We start from the raw sequence: 13321 nt of genomic DNA, 5'->3' as shown, positions 1-13321 counted from the left end.
CTGCGCCCGCCCGCTGCAGTCCCGGCCTCGCGGGGGGCGGGGCTCGCGCGGCCCTGCGGCTGGGCTGCAAACCCCATTGGCTGGCAGGGTGGGGCCAAAGGGCTCGGCCGGCGCACCAATCCGAACCCACTCCGTTCTCCAGGAGCCGCTGGCTCGTGTGAACGCTCAGGTCGGATTAACTGGGTCTACTGCTTTTCACCGCATACGGTTCCTCTGTAAAATGCCCTTTGAGCAACCCGAGGACAGGGCTGCCTGATGGAGCAGAGCCAGCTGGAGCAGCAGAGGCAGGCCCAGCCCACACAGCTGGAGCTGATGCTGCCCCAGCTTAGACCTAGAAGTTACATTCTGGAAACAAAATGAAAAGAGGGTTAAAAACCCCACTGCCAAGAGGGATGTTTGCAATGATTTCAGATGAGAAATGTTGGAGGTTAGACAGGCCCATAGTGTCAGTACTGGAGAACTAAACACAACAGCACCATGCTGAGCACCAAGAGGGAGTGCAAATGAAGGTACAGAGTGTGCCTAAGCCACTTCTGGCACTAGGAAAGCAATCAAAACACAAACCACAGGAGCATAGAGAGGCTCCAGTCAAGATCAAGGGCCCATTGTGTTAAGTATTGAACATGCACATTGAGAGCGTCCCTGCCTCAAAACGCCAACAGTTAAAAAAGACAAGCCCCACCAACAAAGGAACCGAGGCAGAAAGACTAAGTGACTTGCCCGTGATCCCACAGTGAGACCGGGGCAGAGCAGGAAATTGAATCCTGTTTCCAAAGACCCAGTGCAGTGTGCTGTCGAGTAGGCTACCATTACTGAGCACAGGCAAGTCTAGTTCCAGCCCCCAGCTGAGTGACATGTGAACAAGGACCCAATGGCTACATTTGCTAGGGACATAGGAAGGGGCTGGGTTTTTTCAGAGCACTCTTTTATTACTACTTACATCTAAAAGTGAAAAGAACATTAATTACACCCAGACAACTGGAACCCAGCACCAGTCAAACTAGAGAGTTTATTTGTGATAGGGAAGACCAATGCCCAAGCTGAAGCAGGGTCAGCTCTTCTCTGGAGCAGGCAAGTGTGAGAAACAGCCGCAGGGGAGGCTTGTCCAGAACATGGCGCGATTCCAATTCAGCCGATCCACTCATGAGGTTCGAAAGCTTTACGAGAAACGACAAATGCTTCTGGGGAGGAAGTGGCTTGTGCTGGTTTGTACAAAGTAGCCCACTCCTGGCAAGTTCCTGCCAAGTGGCTCACCTGCCTGGGGGCCTCATCTGGGAACCTGCCTGTGACAAAGACACTGCAGATCATGCCTTGTGCCAGGCCAGGGGAGGTGGCCAGGATTGAGATGCCTCAGGCTCTGCAAAAGACAAACTTCCCCACAAACATCCGGCCGTTGCTCAGGATGCACCAATCTAAACCAGTGGTTCTTAACCAGGGGGCTGCAAGCAGGCTTTAGGGGGTCGACCAAGCATGGCTGGCATTAGAATTTCTAGGGCCCAGGGCAAAAAAACAAAGCCCTGCCACACAGGACTGCAGCCCAGGGTCCCGAGCCCCACCACCTGGGGCTGAAGCCGAAGCCTGAGCAACTTAGCTTTGCAGGGCCCCCTGTGGTACAGGGCCCCAGGCAATTGCCCTGTTTGCTACCTACGAACACCGGCCCTGGCTTTTATATGCAGAAAAAGTTGTTGAGGCATAGCTGGACCGTGGAGTTTTTATAGCATGTTGGGGGCCGGGGGGGAGGCTCAGAAAGAAAATGGTTGAGACCCCTGATCTCAGCTGCCCTTGCCTCAGTGGAGAGTTCAGGATTCTATGTGGGGCACGTGGAAGGCATCCTGTCTGCCGGGCCCAGCAGAATGATTCAGCGGCAACCCTCTCCCCTGGAACAATCTCAGCTGACCCCTTGCCTGGACAGATGGGCTCTAGTTGCTTCCCTGGATGTCTGGGTTCTGCAGCTTCCTCATCATCTCCAACAGCATCTGGTTGCAGAGCGCTGAATAGGGGTTCATCAGGACCAGCTGGTGCTGAGCGAAGGCGCTACCCAGTCTGGCTCCCTGCTCAAAATCCTGCCTGGCATTATCCTCATGGCCCTGCAGCACATTGATGAGACCTCGCTGCACGAAGCACTGGCATGCCACACGGCCTGTGCCCCTGCTGAGGCGCAGGGCTGTGTCCAGGTCCTGCAGCGCACCTGTTTGGAGACAGAAAGGAAGAAGGGTGAACTCTGCCTGGCCTTGGTCAGTATAATGTGCTGGGACTCAGCTGTAGGCTCCTAGGGGTTCAGATCCATGATTAGCATGCACAGCACTGGGTACTTTCTATTGCCTTCTGTTGGAAGAGCTAAGTATTATCCCTCTTGTACAGACGGGGCACATGGCAGTGACCAAAGCCATCCTCTGAGTGTGTCTCACAGCTGAGATGCTGTAACAACATTTTCAAAATAAAAAAATAGGGTCCTTTTGTGAGGACTTGTTTTAGGGTTATTAAATGTTCATTCAATAGACAAAAGTGCCTATTTTCTATGCTGTGCACCAGCTTCTGACCCATCCACAACATGGGCAGGTTCTCAGAGGGGAGAGTTTTTCCATAGTAACTTGTTCTGAATTTATCTATTGCGGAACACGGACCAAGAATCATGAACGTCGACTGTGAGCCCCAGCACCTCTCCAGTAGTGTCTCCACTCCTCCTATTCCACCCCAAACCCCGTTTATCACCCTGAAAGCGTGTTCCTGGTAAATACAGAGCAAATTCTACACAGTGTTGCTACACATTGGAACAAACAATAGGACTGAAAAAACAGGGACATTTCAGGACCCACAAAAGAAAGTCCTGGGTCACAGGGACATCACATGGAAAATTGGGTCACAAGTCAGGATTGAACCTAGGAGTTCCTGGCTCCCAGTGCTGAGCTTAGAACCTGCTTCTCTATTGTGTGCAATTCACGTACCTTGTGCTGTGACTGCACTGCTGCCCATCAGACCCCACGCCTGGCCCCGTCACTCCTAGAACCAGACCACCTGTTTGCAGCCTTCCCCAATGGCAACTGCTAACCCAGGGGTGATGGGCATGACCCCCCTCCTCATTTACCTGCCACATCCCCTTTGAGACGAAGGGCCTGGGCACGGTTGTTGTAGCACGAGGCTCGCTCCGGAAGGAGCCAAATGGCCTGGCTGAATCTCTCAAGGGCCATGTTCACATTTCCCGATTCAGCTGCCAAAACTCCCTGTAGCTCCAGCTCTTTGACTTGCTCCAGCAGCTCTGAGGTGAAAGCTCCATCTGTGACATGCATAAAAGAAAAACTTAATTTATGCAGCGCTCTGGGCAGACACCCAGCTTGGGGGGGGTGTGATCCCCTGTGCCAGACCAGTGCACAGTGAGGGGAGAGTCTCAAAACCACCAGGCATGGGACAGGAGCCCACCGGACCAAGGGTTAATATGGGGGCTCGGAACTAGTCTTGGGCTCTGCTTTCCTGATCCACCAAGGGTTGAGAGCAGTGCCCAGGCGTGTCATGGGTTGCTGTGACAGCAGATCCCTATTGGTCACCTTTACTCAGGCAGGTATGCAGACTGGGCAGCAGGCTGCATTTAAATCCAACTTGCAGTTTAATTCCCACACATTCAGATTCACATAAACCTGCTGCCCCAAAGAGAGACCAGGAACCTCACTGCAAAGTGCCTGGGTCCTGGCCCCAGTGCCATAGTGTCCAAGCTGCTCCCCAGTGAATTAGAAGAGGAACTCTCCAGTCTCCTGTGTGATTCCTTTCCAAAGGGCTGCCTGGCCCAGGGGTGGGTCCAGTGGGATGCAGTCAGCACCCTGATCCAGGCCAGACTCCTTGGTTATTTGTAACAATTTTGTGAGTTTGGGGGAAAGCGACGTTGCCCTGAGATGCCTCTCAAACCGACTGCATTGGTGCTCATGGCAGGACAGTCTGACAGGCCAAAAGATGCTTCAGTAGCTGGCCGAATGTAGAAGGCAGGCTGAGCTGATCAGGCAGGTATTTGCTACCACACTTCCACCTTCTGTAATTATGGCCCTGCTCTGTGGGCCCTCCCCCAATTCCCAGCGGCACCACTATCTGGTAAGGAGTAACAGATGCAGGGACCTGCCGTTCTCTTCTCATCTAAGGCCTTGTCTACACTACGAAATTAGGTCAAATTTATATACGTCGGTTTTGGAGAAAGCGTTTTTATACAGTTGATTGTGTGTGTCCCCACACAAATGCTCTAAGTGCATGTAGTCGGCGGAGTGTCTACCGAGGCTAGAGTTGCCTTCCGGAGCGTTGCACTGTGGGTGGCTATCCCACAGGTCCCGCAGTCTCCACCGCCCATTTGATTTCTGGGTAGAAATCCTAGTGCCTGATGGGGCTAAAACATTGTCGTGGGTGCTTCTGGGTACATATCATCAGGCCCCCGTTCCCTCCCTCCCTCCCTCCGTGAAAGCAAGGGCAGACAATCATTTTGCGCCTTTTTTCTTGAGTTACCCATGCAGACGCCATACCACGGCAAGCATGGAGCCCGCTCAGCTAAGTGACAGACAGCAAGCAGGCAGCTCTCTTGCATCACTTTCTCTGCATTGTAGAGATTTTCCCCTCCAGGGCTGAGAAGAGCTTTCAGGTGCTAACTAGTGAGGGCCCCAGTCCCATCAGGGTCCAGTTAGTCCAACTGGCATATCTTTCTAGAGATCAGCATGCTTTCCTTCCAGCTCTTAGTGAGCTCTGCCCTAGCTTCCAAGCCCCCATCAGTCACTGCCAGGGGAACACTGGATCATTCCACAACATCCATGCGACTAGTTCTTCCCTGGTGTAACTCCACTGACTTCTCTCGGATTACAGCAGTGCCATTGTTCACAATGAAGACAGTTCTTCCCATCATCAGCCAGTGCCAGCACACACCTCCTCAGTGGCAAAGTCCACCACCGGGAAGGGGAAATCACAGCCGCTGCACAGACATTTAGTTACCAGCAAGAATCTAAGCCCCCAGAGGTACAACTGCTGCTGAATCAAACCTCACCTTCCCCTTGGATTGCCTCTGCCTCCTCTCCCGCATCTGAGGCGGGGATGTCCCCAAAAGGAGCACTGGGGTTAAAGATGGTTTGAAGAACCGCCCTGTCCTGGGCTGTAGCCATGTTTGACAGCACACAGAGAGAGGCAGGAAAAGGCACCTCTAGCAAGCCAGGAATGGTGTCTGGAGACACAAGTGGGGGGCTGGCCTAAAAGCAGCCAATAGGAGTGGGGGAGGAGATGGGGGCACCGAACTGCAGAGCAGCAGGGGAGGTTAATGTTCACATGGCCTTTTAGCATTCTGTCCCTGGCCAGAGGCAGATAAAGCCTCCAGAGGGCCTGCTGGCTGTTAATTGCAGGCAAGGACAGCAGTAGAATTGCAGGGTCCAGACATTCAAAATGTCAAATGTGAGCGGAACTCACTAAAACCATTGCGGGTGTTGAGGTAAGTAACAGGATGTGTGTGGGAGAGGGTAGGGAAAGGGATTCTAGCCCCACCCAAAGCACTACCAGTTTCTATTGCACAGACATGGAAATAAACTGGATGCACATCAGGCCATTGCTAAATCTTGACATTTTTCTTACACGTCTCCTCTGGCATCAGCCTTTCCCCCCTGTATACCCAGCCAGAATTGTTGTCCAAGCCCGGATCCCTGAATGTCTTGGCTACAGAATCCTCTCCTTGTCTGGCCTGGACTCCTGCACCCTTTCTCCCCTTGTGTCTTCACCATGCTTCTGCCAAGATCTTATTCTCGGAGTTCTGACGTCAGGCCCTGAGTCCCTCTGCCAGCTTCTCCTTCACCTGTGTATCAAATAAAAGCTACTTGTCTTTACCTTCAAGGCAGTTCATAATGTTGCCCCACTCCACTTGGTGACCTACTTACCTATGGTGATGTCAACCTGTGTTCGCTCTGCCAGTGTTCCCAGTCTTCACTGCCCACAAGGCAGTTTCTCTCTGACACCTCTGTGCTGCCTTCATGCCTGAGGAAAACCCCTGATAAAATCCCCACTGCCATTGCCTTGTCCGTCTCAGGATGCCCCCTCTGGATGGTTCTCCAGGCACCACAGCAGAGGTCATTGCTGGGCAGGTGACAAGTGGGGCCTGTTGTTCTTCCCCTTCTTTCCTTTGCCCTCAACTGAAACCAGCCATCCACCATCCATGAAACTAACCCAGGAGGGCCAATTCCTCCCCAGAGTCGTTGGATTGTTTGTTGTATCCATATTCCCCCAGTGTATCTGTGGCTGTTGGCTGGCTGGCTGTTTGTACAGTGCCCTGCAATGCGGCCCCAACTGAGGCCTAAGGGCTCTACCAGCATATAGACCACTTGGATAGCAAACTCTTCTTCCAGTGGGTTGAGTTTCATAACGCTTTGAACGAATTCTGTATCACAGGCCAAGATGCTAGGGAGATGCTGAATATATGTGAATGTTTGTTTCCCTAAGAGCTTAGAACATGGATGCCCAATGCCACAGAAAATCCCACACACAAGTCACAAGGTACACACACACACAGGGTCTGCTTAACACCTGGGTGACTTTTACAAATGGTGTTTCACTTGTTCTGTGACGATGCGGGATCAAGGACTTGGGAGGGACGAGGCCTTCTTCCTTACCCTTCCATAGGTCACTTTTCTTTCATGACATCACTGAATGCCCTTATGTTTCAAGGTTACCTGTCAAGAACCATCCCCGTTTGAGACAGGGACTCGTCTCTTTTGCAGCGCACCAGTCCCATCTCTGGCACAACAACACAATAGTAATAACGGAGCCACGTGATAGCGATGTGCCTTTTCTGAAGACAGGGGACTCGCATGATGAGGCTGAGCGACCGTGGCACTGGAACACCTCCTCTCCAGCTTTTTAAAAAATAAAGTAAATCAAGAGTCACCCTCTGCAGCAATAAACTTGACATGTTTATTAATTAAACTATCACTTAAATAAAAAAAAGTGCATAGAAAATAAACATGTTTAAAAACTCCTTTTTGTTTTTTACAACTATATACACTTTTATTTTTACATTCAGTCTTTCGCAGAGCTTTCAGCATTGTTTTTAACTATTAAAGTATTTCCTTCATCCCTGTGACAGGGAGTTAACACTGATGTACTTTAGACATTTCCTTTTTTCTTTTTTTTTTTCTTTTTTTTTTTTTAAACCAGAAGCTTGGAAGAACACAAGAAAAAAAGAAATAAAAAGATCCGTTACACATGATAAGTTGTCGAGAAATGTATTATTTCTAGAACATGACCTTGCCATTGTAGAGCTTTTTTTTTTTTTGAACAATTATTCACCTACCTGTATTTACTAAAGAGACTGTTAAGTTTAATAAAAGAAACACCACAAGTATAGTTCTTGGTTGATAGACAAAGCTACAGTACCTTGTTAAAAAGATACCAGGAAAGCACAGAACACATTTTTCCCTATATGCAGGTGGTACCCCAACATTCATAACCAAAAAAAAAAAAAAATCCAAAAACAAAACAAAGAAACAAGTTGTACAAGTACTGACTGGTAACATTGAAGGTCAGAAAAATCCTCAAGCAGGGAAACGACGGGCTAAGTATTTCATTTCTGCAGGAAGCTACACTCTTCAGGCTGAGGTGTTCTAGAGCCAAGCAAGCCCCCTTCAGTTTACATTTGTTAACCCAGAAGTACACAGCTTGATTATTTTTCCTGCCTTTGTTAGCAACTGTAACACAATCCTTATCTATAGTGTTAAGAGAATTAAAAGCCATGGACCGATACTGAACTAGGCTTCATTACATGGTGCATCACTATATTAGTTCCTATATATATATCATATTTATAGTTATAAAAAAAACTCGCAAGTGTGTTGAGTATGGACCAGTAGTATGGGTTTGAATGGCATGATTCTGCACAAAGACCATCTTGCTGAAGAACCTGGTATTGCTTGGAAATGAAAGAAAATGAAATAAAAAGATTATACCCAGCCCTTTGCAATGACCCGCTTTTCCTTTAAAAAAATTGGTTTGTACAAATAAAAATAAATGCCTTAAGGTTTGACTTTTAGTATTTTCAGATATCATGATCTATGTCAGTCCTTATAAAATATACATTCATATATGAGGAAGCTGCATTGTGCTCACTGTTAGCCTGGGCAGAACAGGGTTAAAGGGCATATAGGCCTGTGTCTTACACATGAATCATTGAAAACTTAAATACTAGCTGCCAAGGCTTCTCCCCACCTTCCTTTTATTTATTTAAAACTGTAAGTGACTGAAAACCTCTGTGCTGGAGACAGACTGGTGAGAACAATGGAAGTGGGGAGCCAAGGGGACCCCTGGCCCAGCCTGTAGGTCAGCACAATTCAGCTTCTCTGGTTTACAGACAGTTTCACTGGCCACAGTGGCTGCTCGTTAAGGCAGCCACGACAGGTATAGCAGCAAAGCATTCAGTGAGCTGGATCTTCCACCAAATTCTAGCCTGATCCATTTGCGCTCTCAGTCCTCACGGTAGAGGAAATTTCTAGTGCCTGGTTCTCAGAGAGACTCAGGTGATATCTCTCGTCTGTTTTCTCCTTCACTTATTTTTTCCCCCTCTTCTTGTGTTTTTTCCCCTAACTAAGGGGTTTTGTGGGAGCAGTGTGTCCTGATCAGAACTTGCTCTTAGTGTGGATTTCTGGTGAGGACTCAATTTTGCTGATCAAATAGCTGATAGCTACACAGATTTTTGGCAAGAGAAAAGAATGGGATTGTTGTCAGCTGCAGAGGCTGATTCTCTGCCAGATAAAGGGATATCAGCAGGAGGGAGAAGGGGGGGGTAAATGATTGAACTAGACCATTCTGAAGGTAAAATTCACTGGTGTGTCCAGCACTGGAACTGTTCCCCAGCACTGCTGCGAAGAGCTGTGTCTAGGGATGCTGAGCTGAGATTTCCCCAGACATGGTTTCTGGCCTCTCAGTGTGTGTGCATTCCCAAACTGTCAGTGCATCAAATCATTTCAGTAACACAGGCAGCTTTGACTTTGATTTTTCCTTTAAAAAAAAGTTTTACAAAATAATAATCACACAGTGCAATAAAAAAGGAAACAGCAATTCCTGACCCTTCTGCGTGCTGCATTTCATTCTCAGGTCAGAGGAAGAGGTCTTGGGGGTTGAATGACACAGATACATAGTGCTAAGCTGTGAGCGCTAAGGAGTTATTAGTCAATGCTGTCCAATTTCCATAGGCAGCTGCTGATGCTGTTTCATAGCAGCCTTTCAATTTGCTAATTCAGCAAATTGTAGATGGCCTGTCCACAGGGACAGAGGAGAGGAGTGGGTGTGCATTATAATTTTACTGTTCAAAGGAAAAATTCATGTTTCCAAGTGAGAGGCACTCGGGGCTGTGAAGTGCATTTGTGGGTACAAATCCCACACCTGTTCCTAACAATGATGGTGAACAAAGGCAGGGCTGGGGTTCTATTGCTTTGCTCAATTTCCACAGGACCAAGTTTCTCTGGTTGAAGAGTTGAGAATTTTCCAAGAATGAAAACCCACTCTGGCTCTTTATCCAGTGAAGCTGCTTTAGAAACACAACAGTTGAGTGATGGGAAGTTGGCTTTCCCTGCTACCAATCACAGTCCTGGGCTTAAGTTTAAGTGATCTCTCCAGAGATGTAGGGACCACTCACTCTCAGTAAGTATCCTGGCAGAATCAGTGAGTTACTGAGGAGGACACGTCTGCTCTGCAGGATTGAAGTGGAAAGAGCAGGGTGGAAAAATTCATATTTCCTGCCATATTCCTAATTCTGAGCTCTGAACAAACTAATGGAAAAGTGAAGATAGCAATTCTTACCCCCTCTCCTTTACCTTTCTATAAATAGAACAGTGGCACGTGTCAAGGCAGAATCATGCCTCTTTCTGCCCAGCAGTAGGAAAACTGTACCAAAAATGTTAACACAGACGTTCAAATAAAGTTCCACTGAGTCAAACTCCTCCTGAGTTGGGTGATTGTTCCCCATGCCCTCCCCCTTCACAAATTAATATAATTAAGGTCCAGCCAAAGCTTCCAGGAAACAGCTACTTAAGTCAACAAGGCAGAACAAGATTAAAAGTAAAATAAAAATAAAAGTATCCCTCTCTCTGGAGGAAGGATCAGACTATGTCCAGCCAGATATTTCCAATAACCATCCTATGAAAATAAAAAATTATTAAAAACAGATTATCTTAAATTAGGATAATACCACTGTTTAAAAATAGCCTTGTCATAAGTGCTTTTCCCTATGAAGTGCTTCTCATAGAAAAATATACAAAATATATTTACATTTATAAAACCTTAAATACTACACTGTAAACAGAACAGAGTAAAATCCAATCACTTAATTTAACAGGCTTGGGGCTTTCTTTTCTTTTGGATCCAAAGGTGGGGGGGGGGGAAGAGTTATCCCATATGAACCAGGACTAGTGTCATTCTGTTTTGCTTTTTAAATGAATTTACTCTTTCACTCAGGTGGGTTTAATTGTGGCAGTTGCAAACTGGTTTCCTAAACACATTTTTAAATGCTACAAGGAGTATGCTCAGACTGTTAGTGTTTGGCTTTGCATTTCTACTGAGCTTTTATATCCCCTTTTGGTGCCTATTCCTATGTCTTACAAGGAAGATTGAAGTAACCATAACCTAGAAATGGATCTAGAGAGAGGGATGTGCTTAGAGAAATCACTCATTTGCTTGATTCGTTTATCCTACTACATTATTTAAACCATCTGAGCAGAGCCTCTCCTGCTGAAACCTCTGCAAATCACCCTTGCTAGTTTCTGTTTGGGAGTACTGGCTAGCTAATAGAACTGGTCTCCATTTCTGACAGTTGCGGGTCCTCCTACTCTGCTCATGGATTTCCATTGCTTGGACAGGCTCAGAGGCAGGGAGGCAGATCTCTGTGTGGCTGGAAAACCCTTCAGCTCCCTAGACCAAAGAAGAGTGCCCATTTCTGATGGCAGAAACATAGGAGAAGAGTTGTTCCTACTCTACAGAGGACTTCATTACTGAAACAAGGCCTTTGCTGACAAGGATTTCCACTTTGGGCTGTAAATCCTGAAGAGTGAATCACTTTAATCAGTTGGCAAACCCAATACAGCCCCTTCCTTTACTAGAGACAGCTAGAAATTCTCTTATACAAAAACAGAAATTTCAGAGGAAAATCCTACTGAAACCCTTTTCAGTTCACTTACAGGCTGCTGTAGGTTACCCTAGCCTTATTTACTCTTTCCAGGCCCCAATAAAAGACAGACCAACCAAGAGAAATGCACTGGGTCACCTATGGCTGCTCTAAGAAGTCTGATAAAACCCAGCCTGCTCACAAATAGTGTTTTGGAAATGCATGGTGGAAGGAACCACAGACACTCAATGTCCTTCATGGAGCTGGCTGATGGGATACAATCTCTCTCCAGTGGAAAAGCTCAGTCACATACTGTGCTTCTTTTAATTATGACACAGCAAGCGAAGGAAACTGAAAACCCCACATTGCCATTCCTGGCAAAGCTGGTCATGGAGTCCCGACAAACCAGAAACAACAAAGGAGGACAAAAATCTGAGGCCTCTACCCATATATGAGTTTTGGTCTGTTCTGCCTCATCCATCCACCCTCCCCCTCTCCCACTCACTATCCCACAATGACGGACAAATACTGGAGGGGGGGAAAAAAGGGCAGTGGAAAAAGCATAACAATCATACTGAGGATCTTCTCTGATCGTCTGTGTCTTTCACAAGGATAACTGTGCGCACGTGAGACATGAAGATGTGGACTCTGACGGAGAAGCGCAGCCATCACTTACGTCCCCGAGCCCCAGTCAATCTTCATTTCTGTCTCTGTCTTCCCCTCTCCCTCCCAAATGGCAGGAAAGAAATGCACTGTAACTTTGGTTCGCCCCAGGCCCTTCAGGGCTCACTCACAGCTCATGAAAGTTTTAGTTTAAGAATTTCCTGCACTTCTTGGCGCCGCAGTTACAAGGCAGTTTGTTGCTGGCGTCTTCAATGGGGAATTTGTAGTCATAAGTGAGTTCCTCCCCACGGTAGATTTTGCGCATGGCGAAGATGACGATGTGTTTCTGGCCATCAATGTTGATTACGCGGGAGTAACAGTTGGGCTCACATGAGTGGTTGATGAAGCGGGCTGCATTCCCGTGCATAGTGGCATCTACCACTTCGGAGTCATCAATGCGGAACATGTAGCAGCCAATCCCCTGGGCATGGAGGAAAGAAAGGCATTTAGAGTTCAGGGAAGCCAAGAGTCCCTCTCCCCTGCCTGGAGTTTCAGGAGATTGTTTATTACCATAACTAAACAAGAGAAATCAACATGTAGTCGGTGTGGAACCATGATCTCCTTAGAATCCTGTAGCCACTCTTCAGTTATAAGGTACTTGCTTGAGCCATTTTATCCTCATACCCTTTGAATCCGCAGTGTTGATGCAGGGCTCAAATATTTCCTAAGCACTTGGAGGAAGCAAAGGAAGTGCTCCTAGAGCTCCAGTCAGTGCTGGAAAAACTGGGAAGTCTAGAACCCCAGACCACAGAGTTCAAGTGCAGTTTGCCCGCCTATTAAAGTTTGCACTGTACATATACTTGACTCCCTTTAACCCACCCTTGAACCCAGACAGACATATTTAAGCCCCATGCAATCCTCACAGACCAAGTCTGGCCAGGATCTGGGCCCATTCTCTACAAACTGCTGCTGGAGGTCATAACACTGAATTGCAACTGGAAGTCACTAGTTTTAAAGTCACCACAAACACATCTTGGCTCTGTCAGAAAGCACTTGGAAGGTCACAAATGTGAAACTTCCTTCTTTTTCATAATTATTTTCAGTTCAACATTTTTCTGCAAATGTCTACGTCAACACAAACAGAAAAGAGAGTCTCCAAGAAGAAATTGCTGATATGTATAGGAGAAATTGCCAACAATGGGCATTTTATTCGGGCCTTGTCCAAAGCAAACACATCAGAATGTAAAATTTGCTTGGCCTTTACAATTTATGTGGTCAGATGCATTATCTAGTGGTCTGAGCACAGGAATGGCACCCAGAAACTCTTCTGTACTAACGTTCGCTATGACACCAATCCCCTCTCTGAACTGGGGCTAAGAGCTTAGCTCCTCTGCCTTTGTTTCCCCATCTATACTCCTTACCCCACAGAGGGTTGTGAGGATCAGCTGTTTGTACAGTACACTGAAGATTAGGAGTACTATGTAAGTGCTAATATTTTATAGGATTCCCACACATTAGGGCATATATTTTTCCATAGTTACACAGGGTTTCAGTTCCATAACCCCTGCGAAAGACAATTATCAGTTTCCTCTTGGGAATGCTCTCTTCAGCTCGCCAACCGGAGAA

At 47.2% G+C, this 13321-nt stretch overlaps 2 protein-coding genes across 10 annotated transcripts in view; both read right to left on the bottom strand.

The window, feature by feature from the left end:
• Positions 1–990: 990 nt before the first annotated feature.
• TTC36 (tetratricopeptide repeat domain 36) lies at positions 991–11765 on the bottom strand. 4 transcript variants are annotated; one of them, XM_073320959.1, is made up of 5 exons: positions 11668–11765; positions 6672–6854; positions 3086–3274; positions 1905–2188; positions 991–1283 (listed from the first exon to the last, which is right to left on the bottom strand). In XM_073320959.1, exons 1-4 carry the CDS (start codon positions 11759–11761, stop codon positions 1920–1922), a joined length of 735 nt encoding a protein of 244 aa, XP_073177060.1. In that variant the 5' UTR covers positions 11762–11765; the 3' UTR covers positions 991–1283; positions 1905–1919. The 4 variants fall into 4 exon arrangements, with proteins under 4 accessions (XP_073177060.1, XP_073177059.1, XP_073177062.1 ...); XM_073320958.1 differs by having other exon boundaries at positions 991–2188; XM_073320961.1 differs by lacking the exons at positions 6672–6854; positions 11668–11765 and adding an exon at positions 5584–5686 and having other exon boundaries at positions 991–2188.
• The window catches only part of KMT2A (lysine methyltransferase 2A), an 83684-nt gene continuing 82071 nt past the window's right edge, over positions 11709–13321 (bottom strand). For all 6 annotated transcript variants that reach the window (XM_073320939.2, XM_073320942.2, XM_073320940.2 and 3 more), the window contains one exon: positions 11709–12176. In XM_073320939.2, coding sequence (XP_073177040.2) covers positions 11901–12176 — 276 coding nt within the window. In that variant the 3' untranslated portion in view covers positions 11709–11900. The remainder of the gene's footprint in view (positions 12177–13321) is intronic.

This window comes from Lepidochelys kempii, chromosome 22 (assembly GCF_965140285.1).
Source record: "Lepidochelys kempii isolate rLepKem1 chromosome 22, rLepKem1.hap1, whole genome shotgun sequence".
In the NCBI taxonomy this organism is placed as follows: domain Eukaryota; kingdom Metazoa; phylum Chordata; order Testudines; family Cheloniidae; genus Lepidochelys; species Lepidochelys kempii.
This window is presented reverse-complemented; position numbering and strand designations above follow the sequence as displayed.